Raw genomic sequence first — 22,842 nt, 5'->3', positions numbered from 1 at the left:
TATACAGTTGGGCATACAGACCAGCACACCCAAGATCACGGACCTGCTCATTGGTCATGCCATGCCTAGAATTCTGCCTCTTATGCTCTCCATTCCTGTTGATTTTCAAAAGTAGCTCCGTTGAAGTAAGGAAGAAAGGAAGAAGGCATGCCTCGTTTGCTCCATTACGCTAGAGATTTTGTAAAATCTCTCCTTGACACTAGGTGTTGTAACTATGCGGTTTACCTAGAAATGGGTGCTTTTCTTGGGTTAAATCTATGTTTGGTGTGCTTGATTAGTGGAACATTAGTATGGGTGTTCTAGCATTTAACTGCTGCTTTGAATTTTTCAGAGATTGTAGGGGAGGAAAAAGTTCGCTCTACTCTCTGAGGTTCTGCAGCCAGGATTTTGCAGCTAGGATCCGTGAATAACCTGACAAAAGACAGATTCGTAGGAGAAACAGTTTATTATACATGCATATGGAGGCCCTCATAGAAGAATAGTGAATACCTAAAGAAGCAATTAGACCCAGGGGCTCATACATCATTTTGACAAAAGCAGTAAGTTTGTGGAGAAGTGACAACACAAAGGAGGTGAGGGGTTGGGCTTTAGGTATAGTAAATTGTGACCAGGTAAAAATCTTGGGGGAAACTAATGGAAGATGAAGATTATTTAGTACTGTCTCCAGAGGTAAGCTTTATTCTCCCATTCCTGGCAAAGAAGAGGTGAAGGGGAGATACCTTCACAAAGAGAATTTCATGCTCTGCTTTCAGGTAGAAGCGGGGAGAGCAGATACCTTTTCTTGTGTCTGTTTCTTTTCAGTTGCCTTCAGCTCAAAATAATCTTTATGCAAAGGGAATATTTGAGGTCACACAATCTGATCTCCTTCAAGATTATTTGGACATAAAACTTGGATTAAGGGGGGGTGAGAGGTAATTTTTGTGAAATTGTACATGTATAGCATTTTATTAAAAATATGCATTGGTTTAGCTTTGGTTCAGTCAACAACAATTATTACATTTCTACAGTGTGTTAGGCACTGAAAATATAAAGGAGCTATGGACAGTTCCTGTCAAGGAGCCCTGTGTGGCAAAAAACCGGTATCAATGGTGATAATATATGTCCAAAGCAGAATTAAGTATCATTTTCCCTAGATAGCCCCTCCTTTGATAGTGTACTTGATGTCAGTTAATTAACACCCGTATCTTCCCCGAGTTAGAAACTGTGTTCACTGTTTAGTCTTCTCTCCCTTCAACGTTTGCTCATTCATCAAATCCCGCCCACTTGATCTCAGAAATGTCTTTGGAATCTGGCCATTCCTTTCATTTCCACTGTTATAATCTGGGCCTTTATCTCTTACTTGGACCATGATAGTTATTCTCCCAGATTCCAGTCTTTCATCCTCATTGCTAACAGAATTACTTTCCTATAAAACACATCTGATCATGTTCCTTTCCTGTTTAAGTACTGCTTTTAGTTCTCTCTTTTTTTCCTACAGATTTAAGTCCAAATTCCTTAGTTTGGCTCAGTCTTTCAGAGATCAGCCTGACCTCAGCTGTCATTGTTATTTTTCACCCTTCCCTCTCGCAAACCTTATGTTCTGAACTCACTCGGTTGTTCATTGTTGCCCCAACAAAAATGTCAAACCCTTTGTTGATTGAGTATATTTACTATTCGCCTTTGCCTGGCCAATTCGTTTAAGAGTCAAGTCTCCTCGCTTGAGCATTTCTTACTTTGCCCAGTGCATAAGTATTCATATACTCCCTCACTGTCCTCATGATACTTTGCTCATATTTCTTTTAAAGGCACTCACTATATAATACATCAGTTTATGTAACAACAGCTAACATTTTATGAGCCCTTATTCTGTGCCATGTACTTTGCTAAGTGCAGTTGATATCTTATCTCGTTTAACCTCACAATAGCCCTGGTACTGTTGTGAGGTACTGTTAAGAGTCCTGTTTTACAGATGAGGAAGGCTGAGAGATGTTAAGCAACTCACCGGTTTCACACAGTTGGTATATCGCGTCAGAGTTAGAACCCATCTCTGACCTGTCTTGGGAAAAACTTATGCTGTTAACCATTATGCTCCACTGATTGTCATTGTAAGGTCTAGCACTGTGTCTTCATTTAGTCCATAAATATTTATTGAGGGCTTACTATGTATTCATCAGTGTTGTAGGAAATCGAGGCTATATAGTAGTGAGCAAAAGAGACAAAAATATCTTTTGTGAAGCTTAAATTTTAGTGGTGGGAGACAGAGAAACAAAATACATAGTTTTGTGATTATTAGAAAGTGGTAAGTTTCGTAGATGAAAATAAAGCAGATAAAGTGAGGTAACAGGGAATAAATAAGGTGGGTGAGCAAAGCTTCACCCAGAGGTGGTCATTTGAGCAGAATCTGAAAGAAGTGAGGGAGTGATCATGTGGCTGTCTTGCATTCCAGGTAGAGGGAATGGCAAATGAGTTCTGGTGTGTTCCAGAAACAGCATTATTGGGGGGATGGGGGATGGGTGAAATAGGTGATGGGGATAAAGGAGTGCACTTGTTGTGATGAGCACCGAGTGATGTATGGAACTGTTGAATTATTGTACACCTGAAACTAACATAACACGGTATGTTAACTAACTGGAATTAAAATAAAAACTTAAGCCAAAAAAACCCAAAAAAAACCATCAAGAGCATTGAGGCCTGAGTAGCCAGAGCTAGTGAGCAAGGGGGGAAGGTAGTAGAAAATGAAGTCACAGGGGTGCCTGGGTGGCTCAGTTGGTTGAGCGGCTGACTTCAGCTCAGGTCATGATCTTGAGCTTGGTGAGTTCGAGCCCCGCATCGCACTCTGTGCTGACAGCTCAGAGCCTGGAGTCCGCTTTGGATTCTGTGTCTCCCTCTCTCTCTGCCCCTCCCCAGCTCACACTCTATCTCTCTCAAAAATAGACATTAAAAAATGTATTTTTTAATTAAAAGAAAAGAAAAAATGAAGTCACAAGAGGTGTGGAGGGGCAGTCGATTTGCAAGCCAATGCAAAGACTGTGTCTTTTACTCTGAGAAAGATGGAAGCCAGTGAAGGGTCTTTGAACAGAGAATATGACATAATCTGATATATTGTAAAAGGTTCCTTCTGGCTTTTAAGTACTGAGACTAGATCATAAGAAGGTAAGAAGTGTCTTATTTTGTTATCTCAGATAATTAACACAGTTATCTGGTATATAGTCAATGTAATAAATATCAAAAGGCTTACAAGTTTTCATAGCAGTCCAGCTTTAAAATGACATTTTTAGATAACCAGGATATTTGAATATGGATTAGACATTAGATGATACGAATGATATTTTTTAGGTGTGATAATGGCATGGTAGTTATATTTAAAAGAGCGCTTATTAGTTGGAAATACATAAAGCCCATGAGCATTTACTGGTAACAACAGTGTTTAGGTCTTGCTTTAAGTGTTGCAGCAAAAATAAACAAAACTTAAAAGTGGGAGAGTGCTAAAACAACATGAGTAAGATACTGATAATCATTAAAGCAGGTGATGTATGTATGGGTTTGTTATACCATTTATTACATTATTCTGTTTCGGTGTATGTTTGAAATGGCCATAATAAAGTTTTATATATGTTTATATGGAGATATAAATATATGGTGATTTAGAAGGTCTAAATCTCTCTCTAGGTGTAGATATCTATAGAGAGATAGATAGATAGATAGATAGATAGATAGATAAAATACATTTTACTTGGTGATTCTACCATTAATAATTTTACCTTTAAAAACCTATCAGAAAGAAATCACCAGATAGGGGTACGTGGCTGACTTAGTCGGTAGAACATAGGACTCTTGATCTGGGGGTTGTGAGTTCAAGCCCCACATTAGGTGTAGAGATTACTTAAAAATAAAATCTTTGGGAAAAAAATGCTAAATTATTACTAGTAGTCATCTCTAGGTGGTAGGATTTTAGGTCATTTTTATTTGATTCCTTATACTTCTCTGTATTTCTAAAATTCTGTTTAGTAAATAGGCCCGCTTTTATTAAAACAAATAACAGAAGATGCTGTTAAAGTCTCAGGTTTAAACCTTTTGACCATAATACCTTTTGTATTAAGATAAATAATAAAATCGGGGTAAAGGTTTATGTTCCAGGATGTTCAGTGAATTGCCGTTTATGCTAGCAAAAAGTTGGAGATGTCTAAATGACCAACAAGTCGGAGCGTGATTAAATTATGGCACATGCATATGCAGCTAGTAAATGTTTTCAGAGAGTGAAATACCTAGGATGCTCGTGGTATAATAAAAAGAAGACAGTGAATCTTGTGCACAGTGATTTCAGTGAATGTTTGTTTACAACGGAAAGATGAAGGCAATCAAAATGTTAGCAGATTGTTGTTTTAATTTTAGTTTCTCTACTTCCCGTGCTTTCTCAGCAGTCTCTATTGGGCATGTATTTACAGTCAAAGAATTTATTTAAGTCATTTGGAAAGACATACAGAATATAAGGAGAAGAAAAGGGACATTTGAGGAGAAAAATAAGATCTGGAATCACTGCTAGAGGAATTCTGCCGAGAAGTTCCTGAAATGGAAGCGATTCTTAAGCAGAATGCCGAATTTTATGCAAGAGGGCAGGCCCGTTGGGTGTTCTGTATTCGAGGCGCGCTCGCTAGGCCGGCAGCACAGTTCGAGGGCGCGGCTGGAGTCCTGCAGGAGTGGGAGTGCCTGGCGGAAGGTCAGGGCATGGGTTGCGGCTGCTCTGCCTCCACAGAGGATAGGAGGAGGTTTTTATTATACACCGTAAAGTTCTAGACACACAGTAGCGGTGGTTTTTATCTGTTCTCATGGCCACCGTCCTAGTTTAAGCCCTCATTGTGTTAGGTACACTTTACCGACGGCCCTTCCTGCCTCTGCTCTTTCTCCATACCGTCTGTTACCTTCTTGCCCAGCTTCCTCTTTCTGAAGCGCCAGTCACCTCGTGTGATTTTTTTTCTTTTCAGAAACCTGTGCTGGCTCTCCCCATCGCCTTAGAATGTTTGAACTTTTCAGCCGCAAATCCGAGGCTCTTTACAGTCTGTTCCCAGAGTACCTGTCCGCTCTAGTCCCACGCCGTGTCTGCACGCACTCTTCCTCCGTCCCCGTCATCCCGCCCCCTTCCGTAAATACTCGCAGCTTATCGCTAAGAGCTCCATGTTTTGGCTCAGGCTACATCCTCGACAACATTTGAGGGGCGATCTCTGAACTTAGAGTTGTATTTCTGCTTTGGTTCTGCTGTTTACAGGTGGCCGTGTGTCCTCTAATATGTTATCCTGACCTCTCTGAGCCTCGGGGTTTTTTTCTTAATTTCTTCATCTTCATAATGTTAATATACCTCCTTGACAGAGTCATTAGGATTCATTCAGGTAATGAATACAAAAGCATGTTGTAAACTAAATGCGTGGCACACATGTATGGCATTATTTTCTACCTACCTCTGTCAGGATGCTTTTGACTTCAAATAACAGAAATCCAACTGAAAATGGCTTAAACAATGAGGAAGCAAGTCTGGAGGTAAGGCGGTTCCAGGGTTGGTTAATTCCACAGCTCAGTAATGTCGCCAGGGTTCTACCGTCCTCCTGCTTTGCTCTTGGTCTGCCTTTCTTGGGTCTGTTCCCCTCACGGTGGTAAGATGGCAACTACAGTCTCGGGTGTCACACGGACAGCAGCGTTCAGAGGCAGGAGCGTCCCTTTAGTGTGGCCCTTTTTAAGAGTGAGGACATCTTTCTAGAAACGTCCCCCTATCTTCCCCCTCACTCCCCTCAATGAACTTGCCCTCCTGCCTAATTGACAAAAATGGTAGCGCATGCCCATGCCCAAACCGGTCTTCACTGGGAAAGGGAATGAGCTCATCGTGACTAGCTCAGACCAAGCATGATTCACACCCTGGGGCTGGCTCCCACCTCTCCTGAGGGAACAGATGCTCAGAAAAGGACAAGGCAGGGGCTCTGTCAGGGAGGGAAAGATGGTGACAGCACAGTGTCTTCAGGGACGATCCTGTTTCATTAGGACAGGGAGGCGAATAAGCGGTCAGTAGGAGGTTCATCGTAAAGGGGAGTTTGTTTTCGGTAGATCGAGATTTCAGTCAGGCAGCATACAGAATGCCGAGAGAACGGATGGGGTGGGACGAGTACGAAGCCTCTGGTTCTCCGCTTACAACATTTGTCTTTGTGTCTAAATAGGTGTGCGGTGGAGCCGACGAAGACCCTGAGGACAAAAATGCACCATTCCGGCAGCGGCCGTTTTGCAAATACAAAGGACACACTGCTGATCTCCTTGATCTTTCATGGTCCAAAGTAAGAAATTGTTAGTCGAAGTGTGTATGAATCCTATGTAACTATGACTTTAGGATAAAAACGAATGTTTTATCTGTATGATTGTCACACTGTCGAGTGACTGTCTTTACTTCCTGGAAGTTATCGATTAAAAGAGGAGAAACATAAAAAAAAAAGAAACATCACATTAGGCAAATAAGAAAATGTTTATATTACTTAACAGTTTCTGTCTGGATCTGTCTACACCCTTGTACTTTTTGCTTCTCTTACAAAGTAATTTTGCAAAGTATTCTCCGCGAAATGGATACGACTTTCGACTTGCGCTGCGAAGGTGAAGTCCGATTTATCTAATCAGGACTGCTTTGGCTAATCTGCTATATTTGTTAAATCATTAAGTTTGCAAATATATGAATCTTTGATAAGGCATCGTTTTATGTTTTCTTTTTTCCTTAGAGCAAAATTATTTCAGAAGTAGAGGGCCTATTTTGCCACGGAACAAATATCTGAGCAGTTTTGCAAAAATTTAAAGATACTTCAAATTTTATTGAACATGTTTAAAGCATGAAACAGTGTTTTGAATTTTTGCGTAATACCTTACCCTTCCTTCGTATTAAAATTTGTCAGTAATCAGGATCTAAAATATATTTAGAATATTGAAAAGCCTTAAACTGAGAAAGGTCAACGGAGTAAACGGAATACTATTAGAGATACCAGTGTTGCCCATATATTTTCACTGTGTCAGGAGAACCTCACGTACCACAAAGTTACTGCTGGTTTCCTTAGGCAAGTCAGGCTTTCTCAGAGCTCCAGCTTTGAATCACTCCATTTATGAATTGCTACTCCTGCCATACTTGTTTACATGTTCTGGATGCTTTTCAAAAACCATCTGTCATAATGTCTTTCTCTAACTCGGAAGAAGTTTAGACCTCACCTGGTAGTCTGGTTTTAAACTGAGCCCTGATTGTGTCTTTATACTCCTCCCCAACCCTGTGTGAAATCTGAGTTGTCAGAGATGGAAATCTAAAGTGTCCTTAATCTGATAATCACATTCATCTGGGATAAGAAGTACAAAGCACATAATTGGGAACCTTGCACTCCTTTTATTTTCTTAAAGCAACCCAATATTTTGTACGGGTGTAATGCTGACTGGAAGAAATTAGATCTCCGTTGACCACTTATCCGTCAGGGTTCTCCAGAGTCACACACCCAAGAGAACATATATGCATAAGGAGATTTATTTTAGGGAATTGGATCGCTCAGTTGTGGGTGTAGCCAAGTTGAAATCTGTAGGGCAGTCTGGCAGGCTAGAAATTCAGCAGGAGTCACTCTGGGATCATAAGGCAGAATTTCTTTTCCAGGAAACTTTTTTGTTCTTAAGGCCTTCATCTGTCTGTCTGGATGTTCTTCTCTTTAACTTTCTTTTTTACCTGTTTACTCATGCACATTTCTAGGTATTATTTACAACAGGATTGTAAGACATTCCAGAGTAGGGACCAGATTTTATTTTACTGTTGTTTCTCTTCAGGATCTAGCGTAATCAGTATTTATAGTGGGTTTTCTACGTCTTGAAGACTTACTTTGTGCCAGGTAATGAGAATTACCTTGTTAATTCTTACAGTAACCTGTGAGGTAGATGGCATTTCATTTTGCTTAAAAAAATTTTTTTTCACGTTTATTTTTGAGAGAGAGAGAGACAGAGTGTGAGTGAGGGAGGGGCAGAGAGAGGGAGACACAGAATCCGAAGCAGGCTCCAAGCTCTGAGCTATCAGCACAGAGCCCGACGCAGGGCTCGAACTCACAGACTGTGAGATCATGACCTGAGCTGAAGTCAGACACTTAACTGACTGAGCCACCCAGGTGCCCCTATGGTACTTCATTTTGTAGTTGAGGAGGCTGGGTCTCTGACCCATCTGACACCACAAAACTAGCTATAGGTAGAACTTAGGTTTGAATCTAATTTCTTTGACTTCTGAAGATCATGAAATTCAAGAAAATTATTTAATTTCACTTATTCAATAAGTATTTACTGAACAGAACTTGGCATAGTGAAACACGTCTTAGCATGTCTCTAGTGTCTTCGCTTTTAGGGATGTTTTCATATTTCTTTCATATGCTTAAAGCAATGGACTATTGCAAGAATCAAATAAAATCAACTTAATGAGCAAACCATAGATTTAGGGAATTTTTTTTTTTAATATTTCATTTATTCTTGAGAGAGAGAGAGAGCACGAGCAGGGGAGGGGCACAATCTGAAGCAGGCTCCAGGCTCCGAGCTGTCAGCACAGAGCCCGTCGCGGGGCTCAAACCCAAGAACCGTGAGATCATGACCTGAGCCGAAGTCGGACACTTTATCGACTGAGCCACCCAGGTGCCCCAGGGCTTTTTTTTAAAGTTTATTTATTTATTTTGAGAGAGAGAACATGCACGAACAGCAGAGGGGCAGAGAGAGAGGGAGAGAGAGAATCCTAAGCAGGCTCTGCACTGTCAGCATGGAGCTTGATGCGGGACTCGAACTTTTAAGAACCATGAGATCATGACCTGAACCAAAATAGTCAGACGCTTACCCAACTGGCACCCCTCAAAGTTCAATTTTTTTTAATTTTTTTTTTCAACGTTTTTTATTTATTTTTGGGACAGAGAGAGACAGAGCATGAACGGGGGAGGGGCAGAGAGAGAGGGAGACACAGAATCGGAAACAGGCTCCAGGCTCCGAGCCATCAGCCCAGAGCCCGACGCGGGGCTTGAACTCACGGACCGCGAGATCGTGACCTGGCTGAAGTCGGACGCTTAACCGACTGCGCCACCCAGGCGCCCCAAAGTTCAATTTTTTAATTGTACGTTTCATGATCTATTTAAAAACAGGCATACCACACAAAGTGTACACTTTTAAAACTAGCCCCAAATAGCATTTATTTATCATTGCAGTACCTATCTAAATCAGTATTTGCACTTAGTCTTTTTACATTCAAAGATTAAAGATTGTTTATTACTTTTAGTAGATGACAAAGCATCTTGTGGCTTTTTGTTTAAACATGTGTTCTACTTAAGCACTCTGCAGAAGAGTGTAGTGGTTAGAGTCTGGACCTAAGGGCAGACTACGTAGGTTTAAATCTCAGTTTTGCCACCAATGAGCTATGTAGTCTTCGACAAATTATTTAGCATCTGTGCCTCAGTGTTCTCATTTGTAAAAGGGGATAATCATATACCTACCTCATAATATAGTGTTAAGAACAGTCTTTAGCACATTGCAAGTATTCAATAAATGTCACCATTACTTTGGTTTGTTTAGCACCTTTAGGCATACCAAAGAATAGTGTCTCATTTGGGTTTCCTCGTTCAGTATAACTCATAGTTCTCTCCTTAAATAGATTATGTTGAAAAGTTAAAGAATTTCTGCCAGCTGAAGCATTTGATAGATAAATGTTTGGTTCCTGGGTGATGGGGCCATCACAATGCCTAAAGCAGTTACACTACCCTCTTTTACCTTTGAAAATTCTATGATCTATTCTGAGACGTTTGACGATTTCTCTTCTCTCATTTTCTTGCCTGTGGTGTGACAGGTGCACAGTAATTTTTCATTTGCATGCTGCATTATAGGGTAATCTTTTTGAAGGCATTTTAAGTGACAATTAGGGAATTCTGGGGAGTTAAAATTCGCCAGCGTTGCCAATGTCAGGGTAACTGAACTGAAGTGACCATCAAATGAATAGATGCCTTGTATTCATAGCTAAGTTTCCATATATGCGGACTATAATAAGTAAGATACACCTTAGTCCTCTCAGTGCCTAGCAGATTTTTTTTCACCTAGATCATAAGATTCTAATTTCAGAACAGGTAATACAGGAAAGTCTTAGAATCAAAAGAATACGGTATTTAACTGGGGAAAAATGGGATCTTCCAAATGAAATGGGTAATCTTTTTGTTCTTTCTGATGCTAGATATAGCAATAACAAAACTATTGAGATACATAAAACCAAAAGTTTGCTTTTATTATTGTGTATGTAGTATTTTTTCATAGGGTGATAAAATGATCAATGTCAATTTCTCAATAGAACTACTTCCTGCTTTCTTCTTCGATGGATAAAACAGTCAGGTTATGGCACATTTCCCGAAGAGAATGCCTTTGCTGTTTTCAACATATAGATTTTGTCACTGCCATAGCTTTCCATCCAAGAGTAAGTAATTGTTTATGTATTTTTTTTTGTTGTACTATAAGGAAGGTGAGGGAACCTGGCTTCTCTGGAGGACAGTTGGACTACAGGAAAAAAAAAATTATTAACAGCCACATAGTTAAGGACAACTTAATTTAGTGTTTCATTTTGCTTAGAAAGGAAATATTTTGTTAATCTGTATTAGAAGAACTGGAAGTGTTATGGTCCAACTATAAGAATGAAAAGTCATCCCAAATCTTTAATAAGACATGCAGGGTATAAATAAAGAACTCAAGTATTCTATTAAAGGTGAGAGAGATTAGAGACGGAGGAAGAAGAGGAGACAGCAGGTGAATAAATAGGAGGGAAGCATATAGGCAAGAATAGTGGGAGGGGTAGGGTGGGAAGAGACAAAGAGGAAAAGGTTGAAAGAGGCAAAGACCAAAATTCATTACAAGATATACTGAATTCCTGTGTAATGTCTGGAAATACAGTGTGTGTGTGTTTGCAGGAGGGGTTTGTGTGTTTTTTTGTTTTGTTTTTTTTATTTTTTTTAGTAAGCTCTACGCCCAATGTGGGGCTTGAACTCACCACCCTGAGATCAAGAGTCCCATTACTCTACCGACTGAGCCAGCCAGGCTCCCTGGAAATATTGTTAATCTTTTTTTTAATTAATTTATTTTTAAATTTCTTTTTTTAACATTTATTTATTTTCGAGAGACAGAGCAGGAGCGGGGGAGGGGCAGAGAGAGAGGGAGACACAGACACTGAAGTAGGCTCCAGGCTCTGAGCCATCAGCACAGAGCCCAGTGTGGGGCTTGGACTCACAAACCATGAGACCATGACCTGAGCCGAAGTCGGACGCTCAACCGACTGAGCCACCCAGGTGCCCCTGAAAATACTGTTAATCTTGAGGTCTATCCTTATTCATTTTCAGTGTAGAAAATCCCTATCTTTCCTCTGAAAAAGAAGTATTTGGTACGATTTCAACCAGAGGAGGAAAATTCATCATGGAATTGCTGACCTATCTTATGTTTTTGTAGGATAGAGCCACCAAATGAGTAAGGCTTTAATTACGTTTTGCTCTTCGCAACTAGAAGCACAAGAGGAGTCCTGTGTGGTGTCACTCCACTAGCTAGATCGAACTAAATGGAGGCCTTGAGCCGACCTGACTTGCCCTCCCCTACGCGGATGTGTGAATCAACATTTCTAGTCACGTCCTCATCTCTGTATGTTTAACACCCGTTGTCATTTTAATGCAACGTTTCGGTTATATATTCACATTTCTTCCCCTTTTTTCCCAGATTAGGAGAGGACTTTTTTTCTTCCTCAGTATAATTTCCCTCCCTGGGCGGGTTTATGATATGGAGACAGTAATAATTTTGAACCCTTAGAAGACTTTGGTTAAGACCTTTGGCAAATTAAAAATATTTCATCTGTGTTGATACCTTATCCGTTTTGACCATCAAGCTTTTTGAGGCTTCTTTCAGAATAACACCCCCATCCTGTCATCCAAGGTGCAACAAAAGAATGGCTTTATTCCTGTCCACGACCGTGAGCAAAATCCTTCCCTCACCTCTATTTTAACTATAATGTGTCAGGATGGAAAGAGAGAGGTATTGGGTGGTGATGGTTATCTATGTAGTACTTTTTATTAAGGTTCCTCTCTAGCCAGTAGTTTTTCTCTTCTTTTATTTGGTTTCTATTTTGGAAACTAAAAAGCCCTAATTCTAAAAATCTACAGATCTGAAGGATTTTTAAGAGGGGCTAGGGAAGGATGGTGTGGTGTTGACATTTTCTTAGGAAATGTGACTCTCTTATGTAATGTTACCTGGAAGGAGGGTAGCAGAATTACAAAAGAAATAGTAAAATGAAGATAACACATGCACACACATGTACACACACACACACACACACGTGTACACACACACACACACACATATACACATGTATGTAAATAAAATTCTGAATTATAAGACCAAGATGAAGTATTTTTACTTGTTCTGCTCTTCTACTGATAGACATTGAGCAGAGCCTACTCTACCATAGCCATAAAGGTGTCCAATCTGCGTAGATTGTTCTTGACAGGCCCTGGGGTAGGTAAGAATAATAGCCTTGAGCAGAGAAGGGAAGGTTTCTTGTTTTGGCATCCCAATTATTTTACTCTTAATTCTTATGTTATCAAAAATTAGACCAGTTTAGTTTAGTGGTAGGCCTGGTTTAGTTTAGAGCAGGGTTTCTCACCCTCGGCACTGTTGACATTTTGAGCTGGATAATTCTTTGTTGTAGAGGGAAGAAAGTCCTGTGCATCGCAGAATGTTTAACCTCTACCCACTAGATGCCAGTAGCCCCCCACCCCCAAGTTGTGACAGTCAGAAATGTCTCCAGACATTGCTTGTTGTCCCCTGTGGAGCCAAGGTGCCCCCTGTTGAGAACCCCTGCTTTGAGACTGAGAATTTGAATACTGAAGTGATTTCCTACTGACACCCTGTCAAAGTTCCCACATAAATAACTGGTTCTGTGGGCTAACCGGCATTACTCTTCTATCCAAGTATTTACATGTATCCCAGAGGGAGGAGGAGGATGCGAACAAACGTATCATTACAGGATAGTTTTTACCCAGGCCTGCTCCTTGAAGTTCCTGCCTGACTCCCTCCCAACCACCACCCCCCACCAGGAAAGTCCCTGGTTAAATAAATTGGAGAACACTACATACTTTATCCCTCCTTTGGAGACTGAGAACGCATGTTAACTGAGAATCCTCTTTAACTTTCTGGAACCCAGAATGTCTCAAACTTACTTGAACCATTCTCCTACACAATATACACTCTAAACACATTATCCATTAACATCTATACCTTGGGAAAAGCAGTTTGAGGATATGATAAAGCAATTAGAAAGTCCTATTTCCAAAGCGAATACTGAAGTTTCTAATTGGTTTGTTTTTTTTTTAATTTTTTAATGTCTATTCATTTTGACAGAGAGAGTGAGACAGAGTGTGAGCAGGGGAAGGGCAGAGAGAGAGGGAGACACAGAATCCGAAGCAGGCTCCAGGCTCTGAGCTGGCAGCACAGAGCCCGATGTGGGGCTCCAACTCACGAACCACGAGATCACGACCCAAGCTGAAGTTGGACGCTTAACCGACTGAGCCACCCAGGCGCCCCTCTAATTGTTATTCTTAGTGAATAAAATAATGTTTGCTTGAGGGCGCCTGGCTGTCTCAGTCGGTGGACTGTATGACTTTTTTTTTTTTTTTTTTTTTTTTAATTTTAGAGAAAAAGCAGGGGGGAGAGAGAGAGAGAAGCAGGTTCCATGCTGAGCCCAATCCCACAATCCTAGGATCGTGACCTGAGCTGATATCAAGAGTCGGATGCTCAACCAACTGAGCCCTCTTTTTTTTTTTTTTTTAAAGTTTATTTATTTTGAGAGAGAGAGAGCATGCCTGAGCAGGGGAGAGGCAGAGAGACAGAGAGGGAGAGGATCCCAAGCAGGCTCCACACCGTCAGCGCAGAACCCATTGCAGGGCCCGAACCCACAAACCGTGAGATCATGACCTGAGCCGAAATCAAGAGTCAGACGCTCAACCAAATGAGCCACCTGGGTGCCCCTCAACCAACCGAGCCCTCTTGATCTCCTCAGGGTTTGAATTCAGGCTCTACGTTGAGTGAGATTACTTAAAAATCTTAAAATCATAATAATAATAATGCTTGAAGAATAATATTTTTTCAATGGGATCTACATTTTTTTTTAATAATTTTTTTTAATGTTTATTTATTTATGAGAGAGACAGCACAAGCAGGGGAGGGGCAGAGAGAGAAGGGGGACAGAAAGTCCAAAGCAGGCTCTGTGCAGGCAATGGAGAGCCCAACGCGAGGCTTGAACTCAGGAACCATGAGATCATGACCTGAGACGAAGTCAGACACTCAACCGACTGAGTCACCCAGGCGCCTCAGGATCTACATATTTTCAACATTATTTCCTAATAGGCTTTATGTTTTGATTCACTAATGAATTTTTCTTGATCTGGTAAAACCAAAGCTTTTTCTTTTGCCACATTTTTAGGATGACAGGTATTTTCTGAGTGGGTCATTGGATGGAAAGCTCCGCCTTTGGAACATACCTGACAAAAAAGTGGCTTTGTGGAATGAAGTAGACGGTCAAACAAAATTGATCACAGCTGCGAATTTCTGTCAGAATGGCAAATACGCAGTAATTGGGACATATGATGGCAGATGTATTTTCTATGATACCGAGGTAAATGATTATCTTGTATAAATTACATAATGGAATACTTAGTGGTTTTATATAAACTTGGTGTATCCTCTCTGGGCTTTATAAATCGGGGCCAATAACACCATGTCTGTCTACAAGTTGGATCAGATGATCTTTGAGGTTCCTTCTTATTCTCGTGTTTTAAATTTGTGATTTCTTTTTAGCATTTGAAATACCACACACAAATACATGTCCGATCTACCAGAGGACGCAACAAAGTTGGAAGAAAAATTACTGGCATTGAACCTTTACCCGGAGAAAATAAGGTAATAAGCATTCAAAACCATCTCTCTTCACACTATATATAGACTCCTGAAAACTCTTACTACGTGGGCTTAAGAATATATTTTCTCTCATGTGAAATACAGCATTTTGTAGTTGTGAGGTATATTCTCGCTATATATGTGTACGTGATACCGTTTTTGGTTATACCTTAACGTAGATTAAAAGATGATATTTTTGGGGCGCCTGGGTGGCGCAGTCGGTTGAGCGTCCGACTTCAGCCAGGTCACGATCTCACGGTCCGTGAGTTCGAGCCCCGCGTCGGGCTCTGGGCTGATGGCTCAGAGCCTGGAGCCTGTTTCCGATTCTGTGTCTCCCTCTTTCTCTGTCCCTCCCCCGTTCATGCTCTGTCTCTCTCTGTCCCAAAAATAAAAATAAAAAAATTTAAAAAAAAAAAAAAAAAAAAAAAAAAAAAAAAAAAAAGATGATATTTTTGGGGCGCCTGGGTGGCTCAGTCAGTTGGTCGTCCGACTTCGGCTCAGGTCACGATCTCGCGGTCCGTGAGTTCGAGCCCCGCGTCGGGCTCTGGGCTGATGGCTCAGAGCCTGGAGCCTGCTTCCGACTCTGTGTCTCCCTCTCTCTCTGCCCTCCCCCGTTCATGCTCTGTCTCTCTCTGTCTCAAAAATAAATAAAACGTTAAAAAAAAAAAATTAAAAAAAAAAAAAAAAAAGATGATATTTTTAACTTTTTCTTTAATTTATTTTTAGATACTGGTAACCTCAAATGACTCCAGAATCAGACTATATGATCTTAGAGATTTGTCACTGTCCATGAAGTATAAGGGTTATGTCAACAGTAGCAGCCAGATCAAAGCAAGTTTCAGGTAAATCGGCAATGAAAAATTCCCAAAAGAGCTAGACTATTTCTCCCCTGCTCCCATATTTTCTTTGATCTGTGCCTTATGTTTAGTTTCTTTGCACTTTTACAACTGCTGTCTCTTGTTATTATCATTCAGTACTTACCTTATCCACCTGTTTAGTAGATACAGTTAGAATTGCCCCTATTCTGCTGTCAAAGAAACCCAGACTCGGAAAATTAAGTAACTGGTCTAAAGTTACTGCTTAGTGGCAGCGCTAGGATTAGAAGACTCCCAGCTCTGGAATTTGTGCATCTGTACTTTATTATGTAAGCTTTTTAAGAGGAAGTTTATCTGCCACCCACCCATGGTCTTTATCCTTTTAGGTACTGAAGCTAATAAGGCATTTTAACACCCTAAAGTACAGTATCCTGTATTTACGCCTTTGCATGACAGTATTATTTGAACTCTTAATTTGGGGTCTGGAGACTCTCCTGGAAGAACTGCCTCTTCTTCCTTAGAGCCCTCTTTCTTTCAGCCCTTTTCTTCACGGTTCTCCTTTCTTCTTGAATTACCCAGTAATTACCGGGAAATGTAACTGGTAAAGCATTCTCCTCTCTTTCCTGTCTCACGTGGGCGTTTCTCCCAGTGTGGGTTAGCTAGCAGCACAGTTACCTAGAGCTTTAACGAAAATCCTCACGCCTCTGGCCTCCGTGTCAAACCTGCATGTTCGGATCCTCTGGAGTGAGACTAGGAGTCTATATTTCAACACGCTCTCTCGGGTGTTTGCTTAGGTGTTTTCAAGGAGGAAGCACTCATAGAGGGAAACTTAAAAAAAATAAATCCAAACTGAGGTTTTTTTCTTTCTTTCCCAAATCTAGCCATGATTTTAGTTACCTTGTCAGTGGCTCAGAAGATAAGTATGTTTATATCTGGAGTACTTACCATGACCTCAGCAAGTTTACTTCAGTCAGGAGAGACCGTAATGACTTTTGGGAAGGTATTAAAGGTAAGTAAATGCCTACTTTTGTGTGACTTCTTAAGCGAATAAAGTTAAAGTGGAGGTGTACTATGAGTAAATTTGTGTAGGCATTGTTTCAGAGACAGTTTGGCAGTTATAACCGCTTTTGCTTTGTATTCGGCTTTGTTTGATTTCTCCATACCAAGGAAGAACCTGTACTTGTCTAAAATTTGGGAGGTCATGGAATCTCAGAATTTGTACAGGCATACCTCATTTTTTTGTGCTTCGCCAATACTGCGTTTTTTACAAATTGGGAGGTTTTTTTCAACAGCATTTGCTCACTTTGTGTCTCTCTGTCACATTGTGGTCATTCTTGTAATATTTCAAACTTTTGCTATATTTGCTATGGTGAACTGATCAGTGATTATGACTCACTGAAAGCTCAGATGATGGTTACTACTTTTTAGCATTAAGCATTTTTTAATTAAGGTATGTACAGTGTTTTTGTAAACCTAATTCTGTTGTATGTTAATAGACTAAGTACATGTAGACATATTTTTTTATATGCACTGGGAAGCCAAAAAAAATCATTTGACTTGCTTTATTGTGATATTTGCTTTATTACAATCGTCTGGAACAAAACCTGCAATATCTCTGAGGTACGCTTGTATGAGGTATTTTTTTTTTTTTAGAATATCCTTTTGTTTTGTTTTTTCAATGTTTATTTTGAGAGAGAGAGAGCACGCACGCACAAGCGGGGAGAGGCGGGGGTGGGGGGAGAGAATGAATCCCAAGTAGGCTCCACACTGTCTGTGCAGAGTCTGACGCAGGGCTTGATCCCTTGAACTGTGGGATCATGACCTGATCCGAAATCAAGAGTCAGCTGCTTAGCCGACTGAGCCACCCAGGTACCCCTACTTTTGGGATATTTCATTTTAAAGGATATTAACATAAACATACACTATTATATTTTTTGCATATGACACTTTTTGTCTTGATGTTTAGAATCAAATTTACGAGTTAATCTGAAGTAAATTTTTTTCCCCAGCACATAATGCAGTTGTTACGTCGGCCATCTTTGCTCCAAACCCAAGTTTGATGTTGTCTTTGGATGTGCAATCTGAGAAGTCAGAAGGGAACGAAAAAGGTGAAGACGCCGAAGTTTTGGATACCATGCCCTCTGGTAGGTACTCCTATTTTGTTTGTCCTACGTTTTCTCTAGCCAGCATTTAGTAGTCTCATTGACCTACATCGGGTATTATGAGGTTTTCATGAGTACAGAGGATACTTCTTATTTACAACGTGATGGTCGTATCCCTTTGTGACTATTTCAGTAACCTGTTGCTTGCAAGTTTTACTTCATTTAAATTTATCTGGGAATTAAAAATGAAAATTTTGAAAGTTCGTAATTTTTTTACGGGCAGTTGTTTCCCTTGGAGACATGCTAACAAGACATACAAATACAAAATTTCTTTATTATCTGCCTCTTCTAGTAGACTGTCCTCTCTGAGAACAGAGACTTGTTACGTCCTGTGTGTTGTTGGAGTGCCGGGGCCTAGCACAGCGCTTGCCTGCTTCTACTTGGTCCTAATAAGCACGTGTTGAACAAATGAATTAAACCAAAATGAAAGCAGTGCTTTTTCTACTTGCCACAAATTTATAGCTTTGTAACTTCTCAGATACATAGCTATTTACAAGCCTTTGCTTTCCTGCGATTTGCAGCATACGCCTAGAGAAATGAGGAGTAATTCCAGTTATATAAAATGATCAGATTAGGAAGTGAAAAGAAACCACCAACAAGTAGTATTAGGTGCCCATTATATAAAAATGGTCCCTGCTAGTCCTTAAGTGTATGGTGAGACTGTTTAAATTCGGACTAGTTGTTGACAAATCTGTATTATTAAGACGAGTTCCAGAACGGTTTATTAAATCCCTTTGTTGTTCTACGGCCTACAACTAGGCCTTTTAGAGACTTTTAAAGACACAACAGAAGATACAGTGCACAAACGGGGCTTCCTAAAGTATTTGAATACTTCAGAGTTCTCAAGTATTTTTACTTCATTTAATCTCAGGTGGTTTCCCTTGTGGTGTCATTGCACGGTACACTGCACAGAATACAGTATTTCTTCTGTCTGTAAGAGCAGGGATCAACTTCAGCCTAGTACTCCCTTCAGTCACAAGATTTAAAAAGACACCAAGTCAGGATTACCTTTACTAAACCGCCTGTTTGAAAATATTTTTTTTCTTTTTCTTTTGTCTTTTTTTTTTCTCTGAATCAGATCTGGCATTCTCTTTTAAGGCATTTGGGGTTTTTTCTTCTTCTTTTTTTTCCTCTCCCAGTAATACCTTTTTATATAAACTCTATACAACTCCTGTATACATTTCACGGAAATTTCTGGCTTTTTTTTTTTTTTTTTTTTAATGTTTATTTGTTGAGAGAGGGCAGGATAGGAGCAGAGAGAGAGAATCCCAAGCAGGCTCTGCACTGTCAGCGCAGAGCCTGATACGGGGCTCAGACTCCTGAACCGTGAGATCATGACCTGAGCCCACATCAAGAGTCCCGACCCTTCACTGACTGAGCAACTACCCAGGCACCCGGAAAAAGTTTTTAAAAAAACTTTTCAAAACTGCACCATACTGGGGCACCCGGGTGGCCCAGTTGGTTTAAGTGTCCTACTCTTGATCTCAGCTCAGGTCTTGACCTCAGGTTCATGAGTTCAAGCCGTGCATTGGGCTCTGTGGGAGCATGAAGCCAACTTTAAAAAAAAAAAACAAAAAAAACCCCGCACCATATTAACAAGGTTCAGTTAACTCACTGGGTCCTTTCTAAAAAGGCACAACTTTTAATGTGTCATACTCAGATTTTGTTTGCCGTTTTGTACCTATTGAGGTAAAATCTAAGAATAAACTCTGAAACTCGTGGTATAAAATCATAAAATAGATCTGATTGCCCTCTCTATTTCTGACATAGTTGGCAATTTACACTTCATTTTTCCTCGTGTAGAAAATAGTGACAATACCTAGTTTATAAGGTTGTAATAAAAACGAAAAAGAATGTGTAATATATAAAGTGTCTAGCAAAATGCCTGGTGCGTAGACCAGTCATCTTCATTATTGTCATATCTTATAAAGCATTTATCTGTACACGACGAATTATTTTTTCTCTAGCCTTTCTCATGTCTCATATCTCAAGTCCTTTGCTGCTGCTACTGCCGCATGGGACAACTTTGAGATACGCCAAAGGGTGGTAAGGAATGTTCACAGGCTTAGGATGTGTTTTTAGCAAATCTAAATGAAGCCATTTGGTCTTAACTCGTTCTGTGCACAACTTTCCAATTAAAGTTTAGATTATTTTCTTCCTTATTAATCAGTACTTCATAAATCTACGGTTTTTGCCTATGCATAGTAGAGTCGAGAATTTTGTTTGTTAAATGCTTTTTACGGCAAATGAGAGGTAAGCATTTTGCCATTCAGCATAGCTACCTAGCTCTCCAGTACAAACCATAGAGGCAAAAAGTCTCTGTCAGCATTCCCAGAGCGATCGTACGTACTTCATTTCATGGCGATTTCAGTACGTCTGCCTGACAGTGAACCTCACTGTCAACCTCATTAGAGACCCCTGTTAGCAACACACTTGCCCAGCTGATCCCATGCTGCCAGCGTTCCATTTCTGGGGCTGAATCACACAGTAGCCTCTTGCCCTGAAGTGAAGCAATGGGCAGTTTCGAAGCCTCTGCTGCCTGGCAGTAAGTCCAGGCATCCAGCCCCTAGCAACTGTAATCCCCTGCCAGGGAAAGACCAGCTAAGATATGGTATGGGGAAGTGAGCCTCACAGAGGAGGAGAGGTACAGGAGAGTGAAAGGACTACAGGAGCGATCTAGAAAAGAAAGACCATGGGGCTCCTGGCTGGTCTAGTCAATAGAGCGTGTGACTCTTGATCCTTGGGGTTGTGAGTTCGAGCCCCATGTTGGGTGAAGAGATTACTTAAAATCTTGAAGAAAAAAAAAAAAGACAAAACGTGGGGAAAAGGTGTGGGGTCATGAGCGTGTGACACTTATAATGGCAGGCTCTACATTCCTTTAAAATCAACTAAAAACTTTTTTTTATGCTTTTAAGGTATTCTGAAGACAGATAATACAGAAGTTCTTCTTTCTGCTGACTTCACTGGAGCTATCAAAGTGTTTATTAACAAAAGGAAAAATGTATCTTAATTTGAAATGACATTTAAAATAAACATATTAGTAAGTTTCTATATGTATCAGAACTGAAAAAAATATACTGTTTCAGGCTAACATTTTTTTTTTAATTTTTATTGGAAGTTGTTCAAATATAATATATTTTTTGAGAGGCAGTGTTAATGAGCTCTAAACCCTGGACTGATAGATTAGAAAGAAAAGTGGCTAGAATAACATTGCCAAACATTAGGCTTTATGTTTTGTTATATTTGTGTTTTTGTTATATAATTGTGAACATGCACAGGTTTCTGCATGAAAATATATTAATATATTAATCACATGTGTGTGCCTTTTGGTTACATGCACTAAATCTAACAGAGTTAAATTATTTCAGTGGCCCTTTTGGCCCCTTACAGGGAGGGGGGGAGTCTTGTTTCTAGCTTAAACAATTTCTTTTGCACAGAATTTCATTTTTCAGAGAAGTGGTATTGACTGAGTTACTGTTTTGAAAATGTTATACAGGTTTTCAATAGGTCAACAACCATGTGTAAATGGTTTTTATAAATTTCTCAATTTGGAGACAAGATTTTTTTTGTGGTCTAAATTGTGGACTTAGGGTTCTTTTCTTTGTATGTATATATACATAATTTTTCTTTCTCTTTTTTTCTCTTTTTTTTTTCTTTTTGCCTTTTTCTTTCTTTTTCTTTGTTCTTTTTTCTTCTTCTTCTTCTTCTTTTTTTTTTTTTTTTTTTTTTTGCCACACTGGAGCACAATGTTTCTATGTAAAGGATTCTTTTCATTCTTTATCCATGAGCACCAGGCTTTGCTCACTTAAAAAAATTAAGCCGCGTTAAGGAGTGAGTCTTCTTTTTTACAATAATGTAAAAATGAACTGTTTACATTTTTTTAAAGCATTGTAGTTTTAAAAATTAAGCTGTTCTGTTTTGTGTTGTTGAATTTGAAAGCCTTTGTAAATATTGATATAATGTACCAATGAAATAACATCTGGGGCAATGGAACCCTGATCATGTTGTTGATGGTTAGCATATGTTTCTGAAAATTAAATATGTATATTAAAAGTTGGTCGCCAAACACTTGTTAAATATGTGACTTTATTTTCTGATGACTTTGGTAAACTGAGCAATGTAAGAAAAACAAGGTCTTGTTTTATGCTTCGATTTTTAGCAAGCAGAAGGTCAGGTTTTAGACCCCGTTATAATGCATTGGCTACATACCTTTAAGAAACATAATAGTTTTTTTCTATTTCTGAATAAGAGTTCATCTGAACGTCTATGTGTTCTTTATTGCATTTGTTTTCGGTATCTACGTGAGAAGCCAGGGAGCCATGATCCTATCCTTATCAATGAGCATGGTCTTGGAGTGTTCTGGATATTCTAGTTTGCCTTGGTTTCCACTCCCCCCGCCCCCCGTGCTGCTTTCCTCCTCTTTCCGGAGTTATTCTCTCCTCCCTCCCGGCCCTCTCTGCTCACTCTTCTGTACTCTGCCTGACACATGGAGCTGTTACCCCACTGGCTTGCTAACCAGTCAGTGTCTTTAGTCTCCAGATCTAGGTGGCAGTAGGACGGTCTAGTGTTTCAAAGAGCTTGATGTCTTCAACTCTTCAAGGCAGCTTGGCTTTCACTGACTTCTGCCTGAGGACTTGTAGTCCACTGTGGTGCTAATCGTTAAAACTGCAGATAATTGGGATGCTGCCGTATGAATACTTCCTGGTAGGTTTTATGTGGTTTCTGAAGCAAAAAGGCAAAAAATAGTTGGGATGCAAGTTTGAGAGAGTAACACTGACATAGCTCAGTTTAGTTTTTAGAATGTTTGCTATCACTACATAAATACACTGCAGGTTTACAAATCACAAAGTGAATTTGAAAACAGAATCAAGACGTATACAAAGAGGGGTGCCTGGGAGGCTCAGTTG

At 40.0% G+C, this 22,842-nt stretch overlaps 1 protein-coding gene across 2 annotated transcripts in view; it reads left to right on the top strand.

Annotated features, from left to right (window-relative positions):
• The window catches only part of WDR44 (WD repeat domain 44), an 82,470-nt gene extending 60,458 nt beyond the window's left edge, over positions 1-22,012 (top strand). The window contains exons 13-20 of one of the 2 annotated variants that reach the window (XM_081792787.1): positions 6,180-6,293; positions 10,325-10,447; positions 14,486-14,677; positions 14,860-14,961; positions 15,685-15,800; positions 16,655-16,782; positions 17,783-17,881; positions 20,851-22,012. In XM_081792787.1, the coding sequence (XP_081648913.1) occupies positions 6,180-6,293; positions 10,325-10,447; positions 14,486-14,677; positions 14,860-14,961; positions 15,685-15,800; positions 16,655-16,782; positions 17,783-17,881; positions 20,851-20,945 (969 nt within the window). In that variant the 3' untranslated portion in view covers positions 20,946-22,012. Of the gene's footprint in view, positions 1-6,179; positions 6,294-10,324; positions 10,448-14,485; positions 14,678-14,859; positions 14,962-15,684; positions 15,801-16,654; positions 16,783-17,782; positions 17,918-20,850 lie in introns of both variants that reach the window. The other variant, XM_081792786.1, reaches the window with a different exon arrangement.
• The last annotated feature ends 830 nt before the right edge of the window (positions 22,013-22,842 follow it).

Source organism: Panthera onca, chromosome X (genome assembly GCF_046562875.1).
Source record: "Panthera onca isolate mPanOnc1 chromosome X, mPanOnc1 haplotype 2, whole genome shotgun sequence".
Taxonomy (NCBI): Eukaryota; Metazoa; Chordata; class Mammalia; order Carnivora; family Felidae; genus Panthera; species Panthera onca.
This window is presented reverse-complemented; position numbering and strand designations above follow the sequence as displayed.